Genomic DNA, 25,168 nt, shown 5'->3' with positions numbered 1-25,168 from the left:
ACGGAACTAAGAATATTATATTTTTGTTTCTTAAACTTTTTGATGACATTTGTTGTTTACATAATTTATTTTTTAATACCAAGGGAAGTCAGATATAATATGTATATCGCTACACAGCCGTAAAATTCCCATCACTTTCTTGGCTATCGTGTCAACCCCATCGGCGAGTTTGTTATTCCATCAGCTAGTTGGCCTTTGTCCTTGACTGGTCGCTGATTAGCGAAACCACCAGCCTTCAGCTTTGAGGCTGATGTAACCCCAATGCTACTTAATTTGGGCTTGTCACGATAACATCAAAACCCACGCCCCGTTTAAATGCCGCGTATTCTGCGCAGTTCCTTTGACCGCCCTTCTTATATTAATTAAATTTGCTCGAGTTGAGAAATACATAATTATAATGTTAGTTTTTCGTTTTGATCGGCCTACGATGTCTGCCTCGAAAAAAGTTCAATTAATGCTCAACATAATTAAAAAGCGCTGCTTATGACTTTTACTTTGATTTCGTCTGCAACTATTTATTTTGAAATTACTCCGAAAAATGTTTGACAATTTATTGGAAAAGTTGTGACAGAAGTTAAATACGAATAGAATGAAAAATACTTTATTTCGCAGCTCTTTCGGCAACCTGTTGTCGATATCTTAAATATTGATTGAAGCGTGAGGGCGAAAGCAAAAAGTTTTATGAATGAACAGGCGAAACAGCCCGAAGGCTGAGTTTATTGATTGAAAATTCGGATGCTTTAAATAGGCGACCCAAAAAAATAAACACGACCTTCTTAGCGCATCATTTGTGTGTATGTCTGTGTGTGTGTGTGTGTGTGTGTGTGTGTGGGTGTCAGGCTGTATGATGATGTTCATGACACTTTTCGAGGGGCTCGTTAAACCGCAAGAAAGTTGTTGAATAAGTCAGAAAGTACATGGAAAGCCGCTGGCATCTTGTTAATTGCTTCAATTATTTTCAAAAAAAAATTATATGTGAATGGAAAAAATGTTGAAATACCAAACAAAAGTTTTCGGGTTTATTAGGCAAGATTAATTGATGATTCAGCTATCCGTGCATTTGAAATATTTGAAAAGAGTATCAATAAAATGTAATGAAATGAAATAAGCGGCAAATATTTAGGTTTGAGTAAGAAGGAAGAAACGCCGTCGGGCAATTACAAGTGGAGCATCCATCCATTAAATGCTCAACAATGCGACAAGTCTATTAATTTCTGTCTGAACAAGGCAACGGTCAATTGGGTATTATGAAAAATAAACAAATGCCCGAAAGTATGTTTATTGATTAACATTTTGCGGCCTTAAAAAGATGAACCCAAAATAACAAGGCATTTGTTTTGTGTCTGTGTCTGTGAAAGGGTCTGCTCAAGGCTCAAGGAATCTCTTCGTTTAATGATACTTAAATATATTATATTTTACATTATTTATTTTTATATTATCTTCTTTGGAATACCACAACAAAAATGCTTATTATTTTATGTATTTAAGGAATTAAAAACAAAACATGCAAAACACAACTCTGTTTGTTTATTAAATACAATTTTCTGAGAGTTCCATACAAATGTCTTACTCAAGAATACACTTCTGTTAATATCTGGAACTAATCCTATTTTGTTCTTTTTTTTCCACATAGTAAGAAAGTGCAATGTATATGAAGTATATAGAAAGACCTAACATTGTATTGTATTATGAAACTATTTTTAAAAATTATTTTTAAAATAATGCAACTTACAAGAGGAAATTGTGAATATCAGCCAATAAAGATAAATATTAAAACTGTAAATACCATAATTACAGTTATACTTTTCGACTGTGAAACAAACGATATTATAAGTAATTAAAAACAAAAGTCTCAGCGCAGTGACGCCAACGAAAATTAGTATGAAAAATGGGTTATGCTGAAATTAAATAAATTTGTAATTTTCTGCGTTATTTGTAATGTAAGTAGTCCTGTACTGACCATCACTGTAGAGACGAGTAATATGACTGAGGCGCAAATCATGAGCGATTCTGATATACACATAATTGCATAGAGCAATTCTGGCCAATGTATGTGATTTTGTTCCAATATGATACAGATAGAAAGTACAAGATGAAAAACCCCAATGAGAGTGCAACCATTTCTAAGTGTTTGACAATAGCAGCACTTTTTAGCCAAACATTTTTTAAAGTTGAGTTTTAACATTATTTTTGAATTTCGAATTTTGAAAGAAAAAGCGCAGGTATTTAAAAATGTAAAAATTAAAATTTACTGCTCGCCATTTGAATAAGACACCTTTAAAGTCGACTATCAATAGTTAATTGCTGCAAAACAAAACCATCTAGGAAAATCAATTTTGTTTTCTCATATAGTTTATGTAAATGTAGTAATTTGTCGACAATTTTAATATTATTCAAATTTTGTTAGTACCCAATAATGGAGTGTTCCTTTTGTCTTCAAATATGTTACAATTTATTAATGAGTACCATAATTAAAACAAAACGAAAATTGGTTATATTTGATTTTATATTTATTTATATTCGCATTAATTTAATGTAGGTAATGGACAATACTTTGTCAAAAAATAAATAGAAAACTCTCAAAGAAGAAGCCAAGAACTATATAGAAGAGCACAAGATAAGACTGTTTCTGAAAGTAAATTAAATTAAATTGTGCTCAAGGCTGTCAAAAAATGTGATACTTACCGTTAACTAAAATAATGGAGGCCAATTTAAAGTTGAGCTTCAATCAGAATGAATGAATTACCCAATACACTTTCATCATTTAACGTTGCCATACAATTTCATCTGGAGCAGGCAGAGAATGCAATGCTAAATATGCCAATGATAAAGCAAACCGTTCTGAGCAAAAGCAATTTTTCGTCAGAAACATCTTTTGAGATTTAAGCAAGCAATTTTTGACAAAGTTTGAATAAAGCTACACAGATAATGGATAGGTGAAAATTGAAGTTGCCATCGATTTATCCATTTTCTTTGTTTCTTTTACTTCTTTGTGGAAACTGTTGTGTCTTTGGATTTGGCAATTTGTAGTTGTGAGCGTTGTTGTTTCTTTTCCAAATAATAGGAAATGGCAATGTAAATGAAATATAACGAAAGGCCTAAAAAAATGTTTATTACAACTCTTATTAGTAACATAAAAATTAATTTGAACTTACAGACAGAAATTGCGAACCAGAGCCAATATGAAACACAAAAATATATGTTTATACTTGATATTAATTTGATCTTCATAGCGGGTAAAGCTATATTAAAAGTCAATGAATAGAAGAACCTCAACACAGCAACAACAATGTAGATAAGTATCGGAAAATTGCTTTTTCTGAAATAAAATAAGTTCAGCTTGTTTAAGTAGACGCAAATACAAAGCTACTTACCACGGTAGTAGAGATTATTAAAATGATACCTGCCAATACATTTATAATTATAGATGCACTCAAATGTTCTAAATGTTGAGAACACATATCTTTCTTTTTTACCCACTTAGAATTAAAAGCTGCCAAAGACAAGACAGAGAACATTATGCTAAACATGCCAATTATAAAGCAACCAGTTCTTAGACTCTGACAGCCGCAGCAAGTTTTTGCCGGAAAAATTGTCGTGTATAAATTGTAGCACATAATTTTGATAGGAGTTTGAAGGAAAATACCCAGATAATTGATGAGTAGATGCTAAAGTTTGCCATTGTCATGGAGCTTATCTACATAATGCCATCAGATTCATGCACAACAATATCTATCGTATTAGTAGGAGCATCCAGAGCCGTGTCAATGTGTTGATAACCAAATTTCACAGTCATTGCCCCTGTTGCTGTCGCCCGCCCAAGCAGTGTGTTAATATTGTTGACTCAATTTTCATTTTAATTCCATTAGCATCTTGATGAGAGAACTCAAAGCTGTGCCACATGGTGCCCTCCCCTCACACGCCCACGCTCACACACATGATGCTAATGAGGCTATAATATAAATTGCTTAAATTGAGAATAATGCAAAAAGTTAATATTTAAGCTGGCAGCACAGAAACAACAATAACAACAAGAACAACAGCCACTCAGGCATAAAGGAGAGACGTTGCGCATACGCCGCGTATCCGCATAGGATTCGTGCTGCTATTAAGAGCAAATTGCTTAAATTGCATATCAACAGCTGAGCAAGCAATAAAACATGTAGTCATCCTGTATCTCAGCTTGTGTGTGTGTGTGTGAGCGTGTGAGAGTAGTACATAAATTATGTATACGCCATGTGGAAGACAAGTAAAGAAATTTGCAAACATAATAAAATGCCAAGTGTAATGTGTATGTTATTCGGACAAAAAAGAAAGAGAAATATGTGTCGATTAATTTGCCATGCTTGCGAGATAAGTACGTTGATCTATCGTCATCATTATTGAGGCATAATTTAATTTAAATTTAAATTAAGCAATTTATATCTTTGCGAGTGCATTGTTTAACAATTGCTACTTAACCTTGAGCCACCGCAAAGATATGCTATTTGCAAGACCGGCAAAGTTGAAGTTGAAGTTGTTGTTCTTCTTTGGGGCAGGGCAACTTGGCCGTAAACTTGCCCGCTTAACTTTGCGGCTGTGTTGTAGTAGTGGAAAAGTTCAACAAAGTTGAGTTTCTTGCCACCACACTTGCACTTTGGGTTGGCCATTTGGCTGGCTTCGTCGTTACTTTCTTTATTGTTTTAATTGAAGGCAGCTGCTCGGTTGCTGCCTTTGGTGGTTTTACAAATTATGTGCGCAATCAATTGAAAAAAGTAGATTATCCTTGCTTAATAGACGGCAAAAGAGATATCGAGTGCGCCAGCATGTCCGGCATTAATATGCTTTAAAATAACGACTGCATAAAATCTATGCTCTGCCATAAGTTAAAATTAAATTCACTCCAGTCACTGAGAGCTGCTCGAAACCTCATTAAAAATGTCTCACTTGCCTATTAGTCTCTCATTTATGTCCCATTTGCACAGTGTCCCAGTTGGTGTGAGAATTAATGTTCTATCTTAATTAGTGCACGAGCACTCCATATGCTGGCTTTCATGATTGATTGCAGTGTCAATTTATTTGCCATCAATACTCGCACTCGAAACATCAAATTGTTTAACTAAAGTGTTGATGAGCCATTAAAAACCAGTGCGACAAAAAAAGGAAAGAGGAATCCCTAAGGGCAGAAAAAAATATGGTTGGCCACACATACATAGATATCCGTCCGTATGGACGCCAGCAACTCATCAGCTCATCTATCATCATTCGTTGATGGTGCTTGTTGTATCCAGGAATGCTTTTACACTTTCCCCTCCATCGCTTTCTCTCTCTTGCTTTCCCTACACACACATCGAACTCACACCCAGCGTATTTATAGCATCTTAATTGAATTTCAATTTTCAATTTCGCCTTTTAATTGAATTCAATGAAAAAGTGTCGATGAAACGGTATTCAGTGCTTTGTGCGATGCTTCCCACCCACATTGCCGCCCCCTTGTCACTCTGTTGATGCCCCCATCATCGGCATCGTCATCGCCATCGTCATCGTCATCATCGCTCTCGTTGTTGTTGTTGCTGTTATGGCTGTTTATTCAGCTGTTGCTGTTGCTGCTGCTGGGGAGCCCCAGCGTTAGTGAAGCCTCGTCTGCTGGCGCCAGAGAGATGACCCCTCTACAGAGCAGTTGCTCTAAAAACTGAACAACTGGCATTGGCATTGGGCCCACAATTGGCTCGGCCTGATTGCGTTCATAATTTTTTCACTGGGTTTGGTTTGTGATTGACTGAAAAGTTGTAAATTGATTGGGCGCTGTAAATATGGGCGCACCGAGATAAACAAACCATTTGGCCCAGCATAATGGGTAAAATATGTCTGCAATTGAACTCTCTGACTATTCAACAAGCGGTGAATTTCCCACCCATAAAATATTATACGTGTCAAGTGGCACAAGTATTTCAATTGATGTTATCAATTGAAACGATTCCGATGGGGCTTTTTATTTAAATGCCAACAGCATACAAATAATTAAACAATTTACATTTATAGTTTCTCTTATTTTTAACGTAATTGAGAACTTTACACTACACAAATTGACAAGAAAATGTAATTTCCATTACTTCAGTTTCTTGGCGCAGGTTCATCATTATTAATATCCGCTGTTTGCTTTGATTTATAATATGAGATGGCAATATAAATGAAATAAAGTGAAGTCACTAAAATTGCAAAAATATTTAAATTTTTGAATTCAGTTATTAGTTAGACTAACTTACAACAATAAAAAATTACCCATAGCCAATATGCAATGCAGACATTTTTGCTATAATTTGCCAGAATGTTGATTTTCATGGCGCAGGAAACTATGCTATAAACTAATAAATATAGAATTTGCGTCACAATTATGATTAAGTAGACAATGACGAAGAACGAAAATTTCTGAAAAATATTTACAATAATAAAATTATTTTTAAATCTAAAATGTTTCTACTTACAACCATGGTGGATATCAATAATATAATTGAGGAAAACAGCAATAGAAACTCAGCGGCAAGTTGACAAGCTCCCGTTAGCTCACCTAAATAAATAATATTCATTTTGAGTAGTTTCAAGAATTGAAAATTTATATATTACCTGTGAAAACATACTTGGTTTCGGCAACAGGAGAATCTGCAAAAGATACATATTTAAAAAAGGGGAATGTAGTATATTAAGAAAAGTTATATTTGTTACCATTTATTATTGATATTATGAAATCGATATTTAGGCCAGAGCATAGTATTCCATACAGCGCTATAAAGACGCAACCAGTTCGAAGATTAAGGCAATAACAGCACCTTTTGGCCGGGAAAATCTGTTCAATTCTGTTCATTCTTTATACTAAAACATAATTTTGATTTAATTTGAAAGCAAACACATAGAAAACAAAACATTCCAAGGATTGACATTTTGATTTTAATTACTCAATATTTCAAGAGTGCTTACACTTAAAAGAAAATATCAATAAATGGAAAATAAATTAAATAGGAATGTCAAGGCTTAACTTAAAAGTGCAGCAGATATGACTTGATTTATCTGAGATCTGATACAAAAATAATACTTTTGCCACACTTTTGAACTCTGTGTGAAAGTTGTCACCAACAGAACAAATACGCTGCAAATAGAAATTCAAATGAATGCTGCTTGCATGCGAAATGTGCGCTCAATTTCAATGCATATTTGCATCTGTATCCATGTCGGCGTATCTGTGCATATCTATCTATCTGACTGGGTTGAGGCTCATTATGCGACACAATGCGTCATGTGGCAGCCATTGCCGAACCTGATACAACCTGCTTAAATGCACTCTTGTTTGCATGCAGCCTACATGCTCGTGAATTGTCGGCTTCGAGCATATGAGATTTGTTCCACTCGGTGATGGAAATATCTGACAATACGAGCGGATTTCAGTGCCATGTATCAGAAGGCATTGCCTAAAGATAAAACAAGCAGCGACGATGGAATTGATCGACTAGTAGATACGCTTAATTTCACTTCACTTTAACAGAAAGGAAAAGCTAGCTAAAATATTAAACTTCGTTTAACAGAATCCAATTATGTTGAGAACAGAGCATGTTCTCCTGTTAACTGTTAACACACTTTCTCTAAATGAACTCCAATTAACAGAATGCTGTTATGAAACTGTTAAGAGCAGAGCATCTTTCTTTGTTAACAGTATGTGCTCAAAAAGTCGCAATTGTATTCATACAATACTCCTATACTGTCCCCATCAGCCTATGCTAACATGTCAGTGCTCATCACTGCTATAGGGTATAAAAGAAATATATGTCTACACATATATAAATATGTAAATTGCTTTGACAGTGGCAATGCGGCCTGGGTCTCGGCTCAGGCATTGTTGAGATTTCTTTTATTACTAAAATATGCATATTACTTACAATTTGAGGTTGACGATGATCTGTGATTCTGCTTGTTATGCTCGTACTTAAATGCGTACAAGGCATGCCTTTTGATTGCGCGCTGCTGATTTGGACAGCTTACGACAAAAATACAAAAAGAAGGAGAAAGGAAAAAAGTATTTCCATGTTAGAGACGAGCTCGTAAATCGTAAACCACAAATCGCATTTGTATTGCAAATCGTTTGTTGCGCGTGGCAAATTCAATTTGCAGTGTCACTGATTTTTTTTCTTTCTTCTTATTATTAAATTCGCATTTGTCAGAGGATAGTGCAAAGCATGTTCTCGAGGGTGGCAAAGCCTATCAATAACATTAGAGAGCGTAAATGCGATGCAGCTGCCTCAATCTCTTTCCCTCTCCTCCCACACTCCCCTCCAACTATTTCTCTATTCGGCTCGCACCCTTGTGTCTGTGCACTTACCGTTTTTTTTATGTCCACTTTGCATATTGCGAAAGATTTAAGTTATAACAGCCTGAAAGTGGCTGCCGTAATGGAACAAGTTATGGAAATATCTAGCTGTCAACTAAGTGCAGCTTGGAGTGGCTTTAAAAGTGATGGAGGGCTGCGAATTTGATAGCAATGACAGCTTTAAAATGGTATTGATGGCAATGCGATGCTACTTAACGTTCGTACTCGTTGCTTGAGGTCTTGAACTATTTGCTATTTCGAAATAGATAGCTCTGACATTTGGCTGATTGACTTCTTGCACTCAACCCCGAAGCCACATGGCTTGAAAGGTAACAAATATGAAATGACTAACCTAAGTAAATTGGAAAAAAGTGCGTGGCATTCGAATGTCAACGATGCTCGTTGAGCGCCTTTTTCCTTCTTTTGTCTTACGGGCCCATTATTTAGGAGCAGCCACGCACAACAGCAAACGGCAACGGCAACGAAACAACAACAAATAAACAGGAAGGAGGCCAGCTTCATGTCCTAAAAAGAAATTGCAAAATGGTCGCACATTGTGCAAGAGAAATAAGCGAGATACGTGCGCTGAGTGTCGACATGCCGGCACAGTGGGTACAGCAAGCAAGCAAATCCAGGCATAAAAACCAGTAAAGAAACATAAGCAATGTGTGTAATTTGCAATGGGTAATGATTATATATTAGTTATGTTTTTTGTCATTCAACAATCCATTCCATCAATCTACAGTGACCACTGTGCGTTGTGGCACAATTTCGGTTTCCCAATTTGGTGTTGACACTCCCCATGGCCAAAAAGGCTTCGACTGCACCTTGATTAATGCGCTGGCATGACATCCTCTAACGCAACGCTCACCTACTATTAGCAGAGCAGCACTTTTTTGTGTTTATTGTCTCGACTTGTTATGTCGCCCAATTTGTGGGCGGCTTGGCGAATGGCTTTTCGCCTCGGCATACGCATTATTTATTTGGGGACAAGCTGTTGATTACTTTTGGCTCAACTGTTTGTCAGTTGATTTATTTTGTGGCTGACAGTTAAATCTTAAACGAGTTGACTGCCAATTAAATCTGTTGGCTTAACACGGTCAACAACAACAAGCAAGCAACAAAGTGTTAAAGCAAACAAAGCGAAAATCTCATTTAATTTCGTTAATTTTGCTGCTCTCGCTTCCAGTAAATTTTAAATATGCAATAAATTTAAATCGAGTGGCATGTTTTGCCGGAAATCCACTGCAACATTTGCCACGCTAAGACGCTGCGAACGTGGAACGTGCAGCTCGAGCATTTTGTTTTGGCCTTGGTATGCGGCACACTATGCCACGTAAAGCTTGTAATACTTGCCCCGTCTTGAGGCACGTAATTTACAATGTTGCAGCAGGTGGCGTCTGTTGCGTGGGTGAGCTGACGGAGTTGCAACAGTTGTTGTTGCTGCTGCTGCCCTTGGCCAAAGAGTTTTATACTATTTTGCAGCATTTTACGGTTGAGCGAGCGTACGCCATGGCGTATGTGTAATATTAACATTTTGCAATTTTAAATGGCGTTTGATTAAAAATCGTAGCATACTTTCACGCGCACACCTTTGGTAATTTATTGCACAAAATCTTGCAGCGCTTTTTTACTAAGTGAAAACGAAATAGATTACAAGCATATAACAGCATTGTGTTGCTCAAAGGTATATTCGGAAAATTTGACGCGTTGTCATCAATCTCTGGCACACGGGGCACTTGCATGTGGTGCGCAGTGCCGCCTTAATGCAACTGCCGCAGAACACATGGCCACACGTGGTGGAAATTGGCTTCCGTTGGCGCACACAGTTCCAGCACACGGGGCATTTGTAGTAGGGCTCTGAACCGCGAACCTCATTCGATTCCTTCTGACTTTGAACTGGCTGCTCAACCTTTACACTCTCTCGCTGGCATCGCTCGGGTTTTGATGGTGGTGGAGGTGGCGGAGGCGGTGGTGTTGCAGCCACTGTTGGTGCTACTGCTGTGTGATTGCTTCGAGCTGCAAGCAAATCAGTAATTGATGGCAGTTGATAGCTGGATGGGATATCGGTCAGAGTGCCACTATGTGAACTCCATGCGCTGATATCGGTGGACAACGTTGATGTAGATGGGAAGTGTTCGCTACGATCGAAGTATTCGCGGGCTGTTGAATGGTCTGTTATCAATGCAGTTCCAATCAGTTTAAATTCTGGACTGCAGCGTTTATCTGCTAATATGGCAATTATTATCAAATAATCTTCAAATATGATTCGGTCTTACCTTTTCTAAAGCGCGCCAGATTATTCTCAATGGCCTCATAGTCACGTTGTACTGAAAGTTAATAAGAAGTAAATAATAATTTTGTTTAAGTTTTTATATTTCATATTTACTGCGCGCTAGTTCAGAGTCCATTTGTCTGTAGTCCAATAGACTTGATCGCCATGCTTTATCATTTCTCTCCAATTCCGTCGTAATCGGTCTTAAATTCGCATTTTCTGTGTTTGCCAAGTGATTGATGCGATGTGTTATCCCATGAGCATTGCTGTCGAAAGACTTGTACATTAAGTTGAAGTAGAGGTCGTCTCTCATGCACTGATCTTCGACTGCAATTGAGCTGTCCAGGGTTAACTGTGGTGAAAGAAAAGTTAAATTCAGAATTCAAATTGTACTTTGAATTAACCTGTTGTGGCCCGTAGGCACGGCGTATTGGGTGTGACATAACATTACTTGAATCTCCGCTCATTCTATACATGGTAGTTACCGAAATTTATAATGAGAAAAAATTAATTTCTCTGTTCTCTACTTTAAAGTTATATGATATATTTATGTTTGATATTAAAAACAAAGCTTGAACTGTTGAAGAGCTAAATGAAATCGTATAAGTGTAATAGTCTCATTTATTTCTCTTCGATATATTTACTGTTTATAAACTCCTTCATTTATTTCTCTTCAATATATTTACTGTTTATAAACTCCTTTTATAATAATAGCTCAGTCGATCACAAGTGACATTTTGCTATCGATTCTCTAATCTCTTTATTCGCTTATCGATGCATCTTTACATTAATTGTCGAGTACTACGTAATAATTACTTTATTCAAGTATTGAGTAATAAGTAATGATAACACAGTTTAAGGGCTGTGCAGTGCACAACATTTAACAGATAATAAATTAAGCTACTCTACATCATTTTTTCAAGAAATACCAATTGAAAGCAATTTCCAATAACATGTTGAAAATCTCTTTTTTTGTTGTTTATTATTTTTGGTTATTTAAGGATTTTGAAAAAAATATATTGAATATGGGTTGCGTATAAAAGTCCCGTACTATATTTAATATATGTATTTATGGCACTATGGATTTTACATTAATAAGAGTGACATAATCTTTTACGAGTTCGAATTCAGCGTTGCACCGAGCACTGTAAGCACTTTAAGAAACGAGTCAACATATTTGATAGGAGGTACTCAAATTTCAATTTATTTTGATTTAAGGTTACAATTCGCAGTCACGAAGGACTGCAGCTAAAGCCCGGCCATGCTGTCAATCCGAATGCGAGTGTAGCGCATTAAAATTTTTCGTTGGATGCCATCCATGGACAGATCCCTTAGCGTGTCGTGTACTTTGCTGTCTGTCTGAGTGCAATGCATTGACATGTGTCTGCACGTCTGTACTTAATCACATGGAATTCTATCAAAAGCCGTTGCGGCTTTCCGTTCGCCATTCATCGCATCCTCGTATAAAAATCTATGCCAAAAGCTTGGCAAGTCAACATCGTTGTGTCGCCTGCCAAAGACTTCAACTGTTTCGCTTTAGACGCTTTACTTTTTATGACCCACAGCGAGCGTAGCTATGCCATAGACATATGAGAGAGCATCTGTCATCCTTTCAAACACACACAACGACACACCTAGTGTGTGTGTGTAGCAAGAGAATGTGTGTGTGTGGGGGAGTTCAAGCAACGCTGCGAACGCTTTCAGTTGATGTCAAAAGAATTTCTGTTTGATTGCAGAGAATAAACAAGCGAAGGCAGCCACAGCGTATGATGTCGCCTATTAGCGAGAGGCGTTCAAAGAGTAATCCGTTATTTTTTTATTGGATTAGTTACAAATATTTGAAACTTATTTTCGAGTATGGAAATCTATCAAAATTAAGAAAATATAGAATATTTAAATTTGTTTTGATTTTTTGTAATACAGAATATCTATTATAATAAGTACTTTTTCTAGATATCTTTCGATTGTCTTTAGAACGCCTCTCTTGTTTAAACGACTCTGTTGATTTAGGTTTTTGCTCTTTATATTGCTTGTAGCACATGTAAAATTTTACACTCATCCGGTCTCGGGCAAGGATGGAGGGAATTTTTATCCTTAATGCGCGCCACAAGTTTGCGGTTAAATGCGTCGCTTTTTTGCTTGTGTGATGTCCCAATAAAAATTGTGAAATGTCGCATTTATTAATAATAATGCACTTGAAATCATTTTGTATTGTTGTGCCTTATCTTGTTGAAGACCTATTATGATGAAGGACTATGCAGACTCTTAGGATTTATTGCGTCTCACGAGCTTGCTGAAAGTTGTAAATGATTTCTCCTTTCTTTTTGTGAGTGCTACGAATTTACCAAACTCGAGTTCTATTAATTAGCTTGTCTTCAGTATGTCAACAGCAGAAGGCATCTGAGTAGCCAAAAAACAACAACGGTCACTCAACAGTTTGCCAGACACACTTGACCCTTCAAGTTTATTTGGCCATTTGCCTTTAATAGCCCCAATACGCTCTTCAATCGATTTGCCACAATTTAAATATACGCATTTCGGAAAAAATACTCGCGAGAGACGAAAAATTTAAGCACCTGGTGGTCCAGGTATGAGTTACTATAAATAGCAATAACTCATCCCAAATACCTTGGTCGAGGCCGAGAGAGAGATAACATACACTGTCCAACAATTTGGTGTGCCATAAATAAATCAGAGTCTTTAAATGCCGCCAATTAGTGGGCCACACATGGTTACAATTCATATCGATTTACACACACCACAAACTAAACGAAAGAAATATGTTAATTTTGACGTGTTTGGCAATGGAAAAGTGCGTGTTGACCTTTTGATTTTGACGTTCGTGAGAAAGTGTCTGGCTGAGATTATGAGTGCGTATGATATATGACTAATGGTTAATTTATAATGGCATATTTAGACTATTTGCTGATAAGCTACGAATACGAACATTTATTAGATTTACGATTTAATCAGTCGGTTTATAGTCGTTTTATTAAATTATGTTACATGTGTTATACGAGTTAAAATACAATTATGTAGATTGAAATTTTAAGCCCTTAGCTAAAATTGCCTATTTATATGCATATAAGTAATGTTGGTTAAAGAGAAAACCTTTGATTATTTAATATGTTGGATATTTGATAATATATGTACAGTTTGATTTAACTTAAATCATAGTGAATTCGTCACATTATTGATGATACCCATAGCTTAGTGCCTATCGACTTGCTAATGCCAACCGATACCGATATTATCTATCGACTACACTCCGCCTCTGTTACATAAATTACTTCGTTCCTCAATTTTTAAATTATTTTGCATTTATTTGGCAAATATTCTCGTAAGACCTACATTAAATATACATATGTCCCATTTAGTCAGGTATTTAATATTCGAATTATTCACTTTTGAAATTTCATGACTTTAGCTGCAATTGTCCTTTTATGTATTTCACTTCCATTTCGATTTTCTTTTTTTATGTTATTCTTTTTATATCGTACGATTTATTGCTGCCAACTGAAATCACCTTTTCATGTCTAGCGCCATGATATGTTTTTCATTTGTTATTGTGGCAGTTTATTAAAACGATTTCATCTGCAATTAAAGTCAATTGGGGAGAACCAATGACAGGGCTTTGGCGTCAGGTGCGAGGCCATTTCATAAATGTCACAGTGGAGTTTATTTCGCTCTCTCTCTCTCTCTACCTGTGTCTGGTGCTAAAATACGAAATGCTTTTGTGCTCGCACTTTAAACAGAAAATTGCCCATTTAATGCCGCACGCTAATGGGCCAAACACTTGACTTTTCTTTACTTTGCAGCTGAGGATATACACCTAAACGATTTATATACACGCTATCGGCAGAGGCTGCGCAAGTCGCTGTTCAGATCGGGGCTGCTGACATCGCTGGTGGCATGCGTCGTATCCATAATAATTGGTATCGTTTACGACCAGGTAAGTTGTGGTGCACTAAGTGCCAGCCTCCTCCCCACTCCCCTAGCAGGCCTGCCATGTTAATTTCTATTGTGTTTGTGTGTGTGTGTGTGTATTGCGGGGGGATTATAGCACCTGATGCAAACACTGTTGCTGGTGGTGGCGGCCCTAATCTCTGGCTCAATACTGACGGCTCTACAGTTTCCGGCCGTGCTCAGCTCACCGGCAGCTGCTCTGGCCTTTGCCATTGTTACCACCTTCTCGCTGGGCACCATTGCGGCCATCACCGGCAGCGAGTTGGCTCCTCTGCCCATGTACGCTCTGTTTCTGGTAAGTCGCAACTGTTGCATCGAATATTGTAAAATATGTATTTTAATATGTACATTGCATTTGCAGGGCATTCATACGATGCTGCCTATTTCCTGGCCCGTGTCTGTGGTGCTGGCCCTATTTATGACTGCCATACACATCGGCTACAGATTCGGCTGCCCAGAAGATGAAGATGGACCTGATTTGGCCATGGTGAGTTTTTTTATTTAAACAACGCAATAATATTCCAATAAATGCTATAAAAAAATCATCTCAGCTTAGCATTATATTTATTAGTTTATGCAATCCATTTATAAAATAGATTTAAAGGGGACAACGAACTAAATATATTTTAATAAACCTCATAGGTTTAATATTATAGTATATTGAATAATAAAAATAATTATTTATAACTAGACTCGTAGTCTCAATTTAAATGAATTTATGTGTTTCCATTATTATAAATACTTAAATTTGAAGCGGAGATTAGTACTTTTTTTTGCATATGTGTAGCTAAATTTTTTTTTAAAATATATATGGGTTTCGTTATCTGTTATATTTATGGCTTTTAAACTAATTTTATAATGCATTTATTAGCTTCCAATAAAAGCTCACATTTTTGTACAATAAGTCCACTATTAAAGCAAGTTCTGCTGCAAATTAAAGACACAACTTTTTGTGACTTGCCAATCAGCTCCATTTATGTTAACCACATCATTATTCAGCGCCTATTTAGAATTTGCTTTTCACTGGTTAAACATAATTGCGAAATATGTTAATTACCAAATTTGATGGCCATCAAAATGCATAGCCTCTCGAAACAAATTGAGTGCTTTAGTTTTTCCTACATTTTCCGCTATTTGATTTGCTGGGGATGGCAATGTGTGTGAGTGTATGTGTTTGTGTGGTTCAGCCACAAAACACACACATACAGTCACACTCAAGCAGACATTCTGAAAGCCGAGTGGTATTGTGGCAACGTTAATTAGCTGCGGCGCACAGAATTGTATGTTGGGAATTTCGATTACACGCCTGTGGTCTAACTGGTTGTTTGGTTGTGGGCCTTCGCTTGCCGACTGCCAATTGGCTCTATTATTCATTGCTCTACCACTCCCTCTTCATCCTCTCTCTCTCTCTTGTCTGACCCCGTTTAACTGCTGCTGTCAGCTGTTTGGCGAGATTGTGATGCTGGCCAGCGCATCCGTTTCCGGTCTGTACTATCGCATCATGTCGGATGCGGCACATAATCGCACAGTTGACGGCACACGCACGGGCATCGAGCAGCGTGTGAAGCTCGAGTGCGAGCGAGAGCAGCAGGAGCAGCTGCTCCTCAGCGTTATACCCGCTTACATTGCCGCCGAGGTAAGTTCAGCATTTATGCTGTGCCTATAAATACAACTTGACAATACGTTGCGTATACTTTTTTTCAGGTTAAACGCAGCATTATGCTGAAGATGGCGGATGCGTGTCAACGTGCCGGCGGACAGGCTTCAACGTCAGCGACGCGCTTCCACGAGCTGCACGTGCAACGCCACACGAATGTCACAATACTTTTCGCAGACATTGTAAACTTTACGCCGCTGTCATCGTCACTCACAGCCAGCGATTTGGTCAAAACACTCAACGATCTCTTTGGTCGCTTCGATCAAATTGCACAGGTAAATGCTTGAGTTCTATTTATAAAACACTTACACATTCGTTTTCTGTGCTATTGCAGGAGAACCAATGTCTGCGCATTAAGATTCTGGGCGATTGCTATTATTGTGTGTCGGGTTTGCCCATTTCACGGCCACAGCACGCTACCAATTGCGTCAACATGGGCCTGCAAATGATCGATGCCATCAGGTAAATTTTGCTCTTATCAAACACTTTCTCGCATCGTTCTCTTTTATAAAGTCAACATTGTCACGCATTGCGTATACGACATGTTTGCCCTTGGCAATCCCTTTTGACACTCAATGTTTGGTGTGTGGTTTGCTTGTGTTCGAGTGTGTGTGTGTGTGTCTGTGTGTCGATGTAGTTGCTGTCAGAGCTTGTATAAACATTTGTTTTACTTTCAGCACTTTGATAGTTTGTCTGCTCGTTGGTTATAGGTTATAGCTGGATAAGCACACATCTGTGGCACAAGCACACAAACACAGTTGTAAACATTGATGCAAGCAACAATAAATTGAAAATTGCATTCACATTGCTCATAGCTTTAATATAGTACAACCAGCTTTAAATGGATGTCAGCTTATAATTTTATTGCCTCACTGCTTGCTCATCGCATTGATGTTGTCAACTGTAATTGCCAGCAGATAGACACGAACTCATGCGGGCCTCATCTTTATGGCGCCTATTAAAAGCGTATTATGCAATAAAAGAGCCTTCTAAAAATACAACAAAAAAAGAAGAGAGTGCAAAAATGAAATAACATAAAATACAATATACAATATCGACACAAAAGCAATTTTATCACATGCAAGAATTTATGTCCGAGTCGCGAACACATAATGCCCCAGAAGTTGCTCAATTCTATCGCACTTGTACTCTAACATTTGAGGTACTTCGACTATAAGAAACGCCGAAGAAAATAATGTTTTTGATTAAGCTAATATTCACATTTAAGGGAAGCACTCTTTAAATTAATCAATACCGTCTTCTAAAAGTTATTATCTTCTATATAGAGCATCTAATTATCAATGCAGCACGCTCTCTCTTTTTTATATTGTCCTGTTTTTTATTCGACATTGCACAAGCATTTCTATTGTGTTTATTATTTTGCTCTCTGGTTCAGTTGGCTTCTTTTCTTACATTTCATTTCATTCTCATTTTATTTTCTTTCATTTCTTTTGTTCCTTTGGCCAAACAGCATTTGGCTTTTCAATCTCTCGCCGACTCGGCGACTGTTGCTTTGCTTTTTGGCTTTGGCTTTTGTCTTTTGTTTCTGCTTTTGCCATGCAGCCCATTGAGCAGAAAACCGTTCGCAAAAGCGGCAAGTTTTCCACTTGGCCGTTGTTTTAATCGCCAGGCTTCTTATAAAAATTCCAACTTTTCTTGCTTGCCACTTGTTCTGCTGCTCTCACTGTACGTGTGTGTGTGGGTGTGCGCAGCAGAGCAAGGTGAAAGTTTAATTGTGCAACGCAGCGGCAGACGTCTTTTGTATTTCAATTTTTGCATATCCTTTTTGTCGCTGATTGTTGAGCAATGCGGCAACTTGTAATGCAAGCAACAATTGCCCGCAAAAGTAGGCAACACTTTTTTTGCATTTAATTCAAGACTTTTACCTCGGTTAAAAATTGAATATAACGAGAATTAAACTGAAATAAGGGCAGCTTTGAAAGTATATAGAAGCTTTAAGAAATATTCCCCTGTAATTTATAAAACTTTGTCGAATATTTGATATTTAAGCAGCCATAAAAAAGCTGTTGATTATGCTTAACAAATGACCCTTGGTTCAAGGGTTCTTCTGGCTTCATTCTGGCACATACGAGAGAGTAAGTCTCCTGTGGTCCCGCATAATTAAATGAAATTTGCAAAAGTTTTACAAATTAAAAGCACACACTTTTTAGACGACGAACTTTGGCTCTTAAGCAATCTCAGCTTACTCTTATGTATGTGCATACACATCTTCCTATCCATAATCCTCATTCGACACATCCTGAAACTGTTGTTCTTGTTATTTCTGTTGTTGTTGTTAGTGTCTAAGTATTACACTCGTAAAACAAACAGAACCCAATGACCCACAGAAGAACAAAAGCAAATAAACCAAAAGGGCTCCCAAGTGATTTGTTTTCTAAGGCGATTTGCTGTAGCTAGTGTTGCTTTTGTTGCGGCTCATTTGGCCCAGAAACACACATACATACGCACACACATAAACGCACTCGCCACTCTCATTACACTCGACTACAGAGAAAAAAGTATTTAAGGTTAATAACTCAAGGACTTGTTGGCCTAGACGCGTGCCATAAACGAGCAAAGGCCCAAAGCAATGGACGTGGCCAGTTGTTTTGTTTTATGTCTCATGAAATTGTACTTGTCGTTATACAAAACTAAACTACGCCTAGGACTACAGTTAGTTAGTAAATACTAGTATATGTTACCTCTAAGTGTGTATGTGTGTGTGTGCATATGCTCACTCAGTGCTGATGTGTGGCTTTCATTGTTTGTTACACTTGCTTTCATTTCATATTCTTTATGTATGTTATGTTAGGTGCCTTATGCCCATTTCTGTATATATTTCTATTCGTATTCCGGCAGACACGTGCGTGAGGCAACCGGCATAAATGTTGACATGCGAATTGGCATACACACGGGCAATGTGCTCTGCGGTGTCCTTGGCCTACGCAAGTGGCAATTTGATGTTTGGAGCGATGATGTTACCCTGGCCAACCACATGGAGAGCGGCGGCGTTGCGGGGTAAGTTCTCCTCATTCATTACTACAAAGCATTCGCGTTTGCGTTTGCTTTTGCATTCGCGTTGATGACACGCTTCCAGCAAAAAAAAAAGAAGCACAAGAACAAGGAACGCAAGGTGTCAAGGCAGACGTCATAATGGCAATTTAAACGAGTCTCCATGAGCGTTGCAATTAAAACCGCCTCAACATTGCTGACTTCAGGCCTTCGAGCCAACAGTGCTGCAGACCTTCAACTAGTTGCGGCAGAAGGTCAAGTTAAGTGGCAAGTGCCAGCTGCAATTAGAGTTGCGCCCTAGTTCAAATAATAGCTTATGAACTGAGACAACTGACAAGTGCCTGTGATTATATCGTTGGCACAACTTTCAATCGCAATATGCGGTATAATAGAAAGGTTTTGTTGCACCAGTGAAATTGCTTGCTAATCAAAAAAATCTATATTGAATACGTGATTCAAACCCATGAATTTAGCATTGATTCGATATAAATTTGTTGCTCAATGACCGATTGTTATTTGTTTCATAAGTATCTAAATTAATACTTTTCATTATTCAGATAAAATAAGCATTTTAAAGACAGCTATAATTAAGATTTATTGTCTTAATTTAATGACTATGAAATGCCTCATGTCTCAAATATAATTTTATTTTATAAAAATTCCATTTATTGAAAAGCCTAAGTTGGAGTCTAAAGAGACTTGTCAGCTTACAGATTCTGTTTAGTATTTCTTGCAAATTTCCCAGGATTTCCAAAGCCAAAATGACAAGAAATTCGAATGAATAGCGGGAAAATACTTAGGCTTCTATTCAATTGACATGTATCACAGACTCACGTAGATTGCAATTATTTGAAATTGAATTGGAATGTTGCTCAATGAGCCGCATGAAAGTTGGGGCCACATTTTGCGTGTTCCGCACGAATTATTTGGCAATGCCTAACAAAGGCATAAATAAAATTACAATCAAAATACGGAAGTGGCAACGGAAGAAAACAAACGACACCGAGGGGCAGAGTAGAAGAAGAAGCATAAAAGCCGCCTTAATTTGCATGTGAAATAGGCATAGGCAGTAATAAGAAGTATTTGCGCCGTACAACTAAATCCACACATCACTCATACGCACTGTTGCTTGCAGCCGTGTGCACATCACCAAGCAAACTTTGGACTTTCTGGGCGATAAATTCGAGGTGGAACAGGGCGAGGGAGGCGGACGCGATGCCTACCTAGCAGACCATAAAATCGAAACCTATCTCATTGTGCCACCCAAGGTAAGTGCTTTGTTTTCTCTATCCTTGGTAGACCTCAAATTACTAACATAACTGTCGCAATGTCAGCCCGCCTACATGCAGAGTGTGCCACGCGTGGTCGAGTGCATTGAGAACGCAGATCCACCCCACGAGCCAACAACGCCAGTCAAAGAGGATGGCGATGTCACCGAGAAGCTGCTGCCCGCTGTCGAGTCGCGTTCTCCGGTTACAACCACCGTCGAGGCTCCCGAGAAGCTGTCGCCCACTTCCACCAACAGTCAGGATGCTGCGTTGCATGCACCGCTGACCTCGGCCGCCTCCATGTCCATCAAGGAGCTGTCCGAAGAGGAGGAAGATGCCGCTGCCACCGAGCCGTTGGTTGGCCACACACAATCAGAGCAGGAGCAACTGGTCAATAATGAGCCACCATTACCGACTATTGTGCATCGTGGCAGCGGTGACTCTGCTGCCTCGGAATCTGCCCCGAAATCAGCTGCTCTATCGCTGCCTGCCGAGGATCTGCTTAGCATGAGTGGCAGTGAGAGTGGCATCTCCAACGGCGGCACTCCCGCAGCAAATGCATCCAATGCGGTCAGCACGCCCACCACAACAACGGCAGCTGCTTCGACAGCTGGCACCAACAGTCTAACGGTAGCCGAAGCTCCCGAACGCTCGCGCCGCAAATTGTCTGTTCAAGGTAAGTTTTTTAAATTCTTTGGATTATAGATTTACTAAATAGAAACTAAAATATATTAGTGTCTTATGAACAAGAATTGTTTAGTCTTGTAACTTTAAAGCAGACGATTTATAGAATTTAGAACTTTGAAAATACATATTACATCTAAAAGAGTTGGATAGGTTTGTAATTTATGGTGAAATACTAAATAAAAGTTTTCAGATAATGAATACATTTAACATTTACAAAAGAAAGATAAGTACCAAGAGGTACTCTCTACCATTATCAATAAAATCCGAAGATTATTATTGTTTAAATAAACCAAATCAATTTTATACTTATTAATGTTTTTTTAAATAGAGACTTGATAGATGAAGTATTATTAACTAATCGGGAATATAAATAAATGCTAAATGGGCAACTAAGTTCATAAAACAAAAATACAAAATACTTTAACATAAGTTACACGATAAGTAAAAGTATGATACTCTAAAAGAACTTAAGGAGCATAAATATTAAATATTACTGCGTTACCCCACAACCTCAGATTGAAAGCAAGTTTTAGCTGCATTTGCAAAGTTGATGAGTTTTTAAGCCTTGCACACTTGGTCGTTAACTGGTTTAATTCATTTTTACCCGCTTTGCATCTTCATCTTGCATGCAGGTCTGATGTCCTTTGCCGACAGACGACGCTCCTCCGGCGCCTTCATCGAGGGACGCAAGCTGTCCATACACAGTGGCGAAAGTTTTCGCAGTCATGCGGGTGAGTTGACTTCTTCACTGTGTGAGTGTGGCCGGTGTGTATGCGTATGAGTGTGTGTGTGTGTGTGTGTGTGTGTGTGCGGCTTCCGGTGTCAGTTGGGGTGTGGTTTGGCCATAAAACGCAACAGTTGAAAATCACTTTCGCAAATGAGCTACGGCTTATGCATAATTTTATCGCTGCTGTCGCAACTTTTGCATCGTAAATTTGATGTGGCTACCACATTGTTGTAGTTGTTGTAATTTTTCATTTGTTTGCGGACTGGCCTCTGTTGACCATTGATGCAGAGTCTGGACCACATTGGCCAGCATGCCAATGGTAATTAAGCGCCTTTGACAGCCAGCTGAGCTTTGTCTGTGCCCCTTTCAGCATTCATCGTGGTTTTATGTCGCTTTATGCTCGTACTATACTATATACTATACTATATGTGCTTTAATCATGCCAAGGACATCAGGTGCGTCACGTAGCCGCTGTGGCTGCAAAATACTCAATTTGATGGCATTTTTGATGTGACTCCGACGCTCGGATCGTGCCACTGCACATTCAAAATTAATGCGGTGCTAAAAGTTAAGCAACGAATTAACAAAGTCAAGGATTAAGGCAACAGCGAGTGAAATCACAGTGGATCATCTAAGAAGTGAACAGTTGCTTTTGTTTAATTTCTTTTTAGAAAAAAAAAAACAAATTTTGAGACAACATTTTTCTTTTAATCAAACATTACAGATGTTTCTATCAATTTGGTAGATATTTTCTATAATTAGGAGTATTATAAAGAAAATTAGAAACAATAAAGAATTTTAGTATAAACTTTGGTTCACATACTTTTGGATTTAAAGAAACTTAGATTCTACAAAAGTTTTTTTTAAAGTTCCTTACATAATCCAAATTTAATTCGATTTATTATGATACAACAAAATTTAAAGATATAATGAAAAAAATTAAAAATATGAAGTGCTAAAGTCTTTCAGAGTATTCATTTAGTTTAATTTAAAAAGAACATTAACATAAGAGAAATAAAGGATTGAACTCTTTGCATTATTGACTTTCCTAGTTCACTTTATCGAGCACACACAGTACTTGCTGCTATTTACCAAACGAAATTGAATCGAATAGCTTTTGGTTGCTACTTTATGGGGCCAAACCAAGTTTTGAGTGTATTCGATTATGGCATAATCAAATTGCCGACTTTATGATTGCAGGTCATGTCACACGCAATCGGCCCTCATCGAAGATGACCAAATATGTGGAGTGCTGGGGTGCCGATCGACCCTTTGCCAACATTGCCGAATCGAAGCTGGTCAAGAATATTGGACTTGCGGTGAGTGTTTGTCAAGCATCGGGGTCAACAAGCTGCAGCAGCTGTGCACAGAATTAAAATCAAATTTCAATTCAATGTCAGCAAATCTCCTGCGAAATTTTGTACGCATTTGGCCAAAGTTTTGTTTTTGGTTTGGCCAAATAAAATGAAACAATCAACAGGCAAGATTTTGCTGGGATTGTGTGCCGTCTGCTGTGGCTGCTCCTCCTCCTCCGCCTCCTTCTCGTGGCTGGCAATTTTGCCTGAAGGCGGAGGGAAGTGGCAGTAAAAGCAGGAAGCTGGCAGCTGGAAACTAAGTAAACTCTATTATCATCCCCTTGGCTCATGGTCTTTCGTTCGTCATCGTTGCAGAGCATTGCCATGATTGAATCAAATTTGCTGCCGCCGGAGCGTAAATGTTTCAATTTTAACTTCTTTGGGCCGCCCACGGAGCTGAAGCCGCTGACCATGTGGTATCGCAACACGCCCCGGGAGGCCATGTACCGTGAGCAGCCGGATACGCATTTCCGCTACGACCTGATATGCGCCTTTGTCCTCTTCGTCTCCCTGGCCGTCGTCCAGTTGATTGTAATTGAATTGTAGGTGAGATCTAATCCTGCCGGCGATTTGTTTTTAACTCTGTTTCGCCTGCTCTCTGTCAAAACTCGCCTTAACAGGAATCTGGCTCTGGTCGGTTCGCTGCTCGCCAGTTTCATTTCGCTGTCGCTGTTCCTCTATCTGAGCAACATGTCTGTGCCGGATGTGCACGCATCGACCACGGAGCGCAATGGTCCTGGACAGGTTGTGGCCAGCAGTCGCTATCTGCGCTTGGCCATGTTCATCATCGTCAACATACTCGTCTCTTCATGTGCCGTATTCAGCGTGGTAAGCTACAGCTGCTGTTAATCAGATATAAATATAATTTAAGGAAAAAAGAGATACAGTTATGATTAAAGACGATATTATCTTATTATCTGTATAAGCGAAAAGTTTACAGAATTTAAGTTAACAAGTTTGTTTGGGTAATATTCATGTGTAATGCATTGCATTCTGGTTAAGTTTGTTGCAGAATTTAAGCATACTCTTTTAATTAACTAAAAAATAAATTGCAAAGTGGAATGATTAATCATTCTAAGTTTTATACTTAAAACTTACTTAAAATAAATTCTATATATTCTCAACATTCTCTGATCGAATAAGTAACTTGGAGCTTGTATTGAGTTAAGACCATAAAAACCCATTCATTTCGAATACTCGTTTAATGCGTTTGTACGCTGCATCCGGCCGTAGATAATTTGCATTAAAAAAGTTAGGCATACGCACCGTGTGCTCACTCCCTTTTTGTCACAGTCCTGACTTTTCTTCGCTTTATGTCACTGCAGATCAACTATTCACTGACCGATGAAGAGCCGTTGCTTATGGAGAGCAACAACAGCACGAACATCACCAGCAATGCGTACAACAATAACACCAACACACTGCCGGTGGAATCATTTAAGCCGTTGGATATTGATATTGACTTAGCACCCATTTTTCTCTTCTGCTGCGCCATTAGCTTGGCGGCAATATCGGCATTTCTGCGATCTGGATTCATACTCAAGCTGATCACCATGCTGCTGGCGCTGATCGGACAGATGCTCGTGCTTCGCTATAGCGATCTCTATGAACAGTACAATCTAGTCCACAATTACAATAGGTAACTATTCATAAAATTATTGTTTCGAATGATTATTTTTTAATACGAATATTCAATTCAAGCTTGCCGCTGGAAGTAAAGGGGTTTCTGCTGTTGCTGCTCGTGATTGCTGTGCTGCACACGCTGGATCGCCAAGGTGAATATGTGGCACGCACCGATTTTCTGTGGAAGGCCAAGCTGAAGGTCGAACAGGAGGAGGTGGAGACCATGCGAGGCATCAATAAGGTACAAATAAATTAGCTAAATT

The 25,168-nt window shown here is 38.4% G+C and overlaps 3 protein-coding genes and 1 long non-coding RNA gene across 7 annotated transcripts in view; 1 reads left to right on the top strand and 3 right to left on the bottom strand.

Moving 5' to 3' along the window:
- The window catches only part of LOC132789033 (adenylate cyclase type 2), a 43,629-nt gene that overhangs the window by 14,092 nt on the left and 4,369 nt on the right, over window positions 1-25,168 (top strand). For both annotated transcript variants that reach the window (XM_060796766.1, XM_060796765.1), the window contains exons 3-17: window positions 14,429-14,562; window positions 14,674-14,871; window positions 14,938-15,063; window positions 16,018-16,212; window positions 16,281-16,508; window positions 16,568-16,695; window positions 19,093-19,251; window positions 20,381-20,513; window positions 20,580-21,189; window positions 21,833-21,931; window positions 23,128-23,246; window positions 23,598-23,824; window positions 23,903-24,110; window positions 24,608-24,921; window positions 24,984-25,146. In XM_060796766.1, the coding sequence (XP_060652749.1) occupies window positions 14,429-14,562; window positions 14,674-14,871; window positions 14,938-15,063; window positions 16,018-16,212; window positions 16,281-16,508; window positions 16,568-16,695; window positions 19,093-19,251; window positions 20,381-20,513; window positions 20,580-21,189; window positions 21,833-21,931; window positions 23,128-23,246; window positions 23,598-23,824; window positions 23,903-24,110; window positions 24,608-24,921; window positions 24,984-25,146 (3,041 nt within the window). The remainder of the gene's footprint in view (window positions 1-14,428; window positions 14,563-14,673; window positions 14,872-14,937; window positions 15,064-16,017; window positions 16,213-16,280; window positions 16,509-16,567; window positions 16,696-19,092; window positions 19,252-20,380; window positions 20,514-20,579; window positions 21,190-21,832; window positions 21,932-23,127; window positions 23,247-23,597; window positions 23,825-23,902; window positions 24,111-24,607; window positions 24,922-24,983; window positions 25,147-25,168) is intronic.
- Window positions 1,506-2,235, bottom strand: LOC132792437 (uncharacterized). The gene is made up of 3 exons (XR_009633004.1): window positions 1,961-2,235; window positions 1,733-1,898; window positions 1,506-1,670 (listed from the first exon to the last, which is right to left on the bottom strand). It is a non-coding gene; the product is annotated as an uncharacterized LOC132792437 (long non-coding RNA).
- LOC132791027 (uncharacterized) lies at window positions 5,957-6,933 on the bottom strand. Of its 2 annotated transcripts, none has more exons than XM_060799803.1 (5): window positions 6,703-6,932; window positions 6,604-6,639; window positions 6,465-6,547; window positions 6,246-6,408; window positions 5,957-6,188 (listed from the first exon to the last, which is right to left on the bottom strand). In XM_060799803.1, exons 1-5 carry the CDS (start codon window positions 6,839-6,841, stop codon window positions 6,094-6,096), a joined length of 516 nt encoding a protein of 171 aa, XP_060655786.1. In that variant the 5' UTR covers window positions 6,842-6,932; the 3' UTR covers window positions 5,957-6,093. The 2 variants fall into 2 exon arrangements, with proteins under 2 accessions (XP_060655786.1, XP_060655787.1); XM_060799804.1 differs by having other exon boundaries at window positions 6,009-6,188; window positions 6,262-6,408; window positions 6,703-6,933.
- On the bottom strand, window positions 9,904-11,194 carry LOC132792955 (uncharacterized). Of its 2 annotated transcripts, none has more exons than XM_060802497.1 (4): window positions 11,015-11,194; window positions 10,725-10,962; window positions 10,615-10,665; window positions 9,904-10,564 (listed from the first exon to the last, which is right to left on the bottom strand). In XM_060802497.1, the coding sequence occupies exons 1-4, from the start codon at window positions 11,084-11,086 to the stop codon at window positions 10,017-10,019; spliced, it is 909 nt and encodes a 302-aa protein (XP_060658480.1). In that variant the 5' UTR covers window positions 11,087-11,194; the 3' UTR covers window positions 9,904-10,016. The 2 variants fall into 2 exon arrangements, with proteins under 2 accessions (XP_060658480.1, XP_060658481.1); XM_060802498.1 differs by having other exon boundaries at window positions 9,905-10,561; window positions 11,015-11,192.

The sequence above is a fragment of the Drosophila nasuta genome, chromosome 3, assembly GCF_023558535.2.
Source record: "Drosophila nasuta strain 15112-1781.00 chromosome 3, ASM2355853v1, whole genome shotgun sequence".
Lineage (NCBI taxonomy): Eukaryota > Metazoa > Arthropoda > Insecta > Diptera > Drosophilidae > Drosophila > Drosophila nasuta.
The sequence above is the reverse complement of the archived record's forward strand: the minus strand, read 5'-3'. Positions and strand labels throughout refer to the sequence as shown.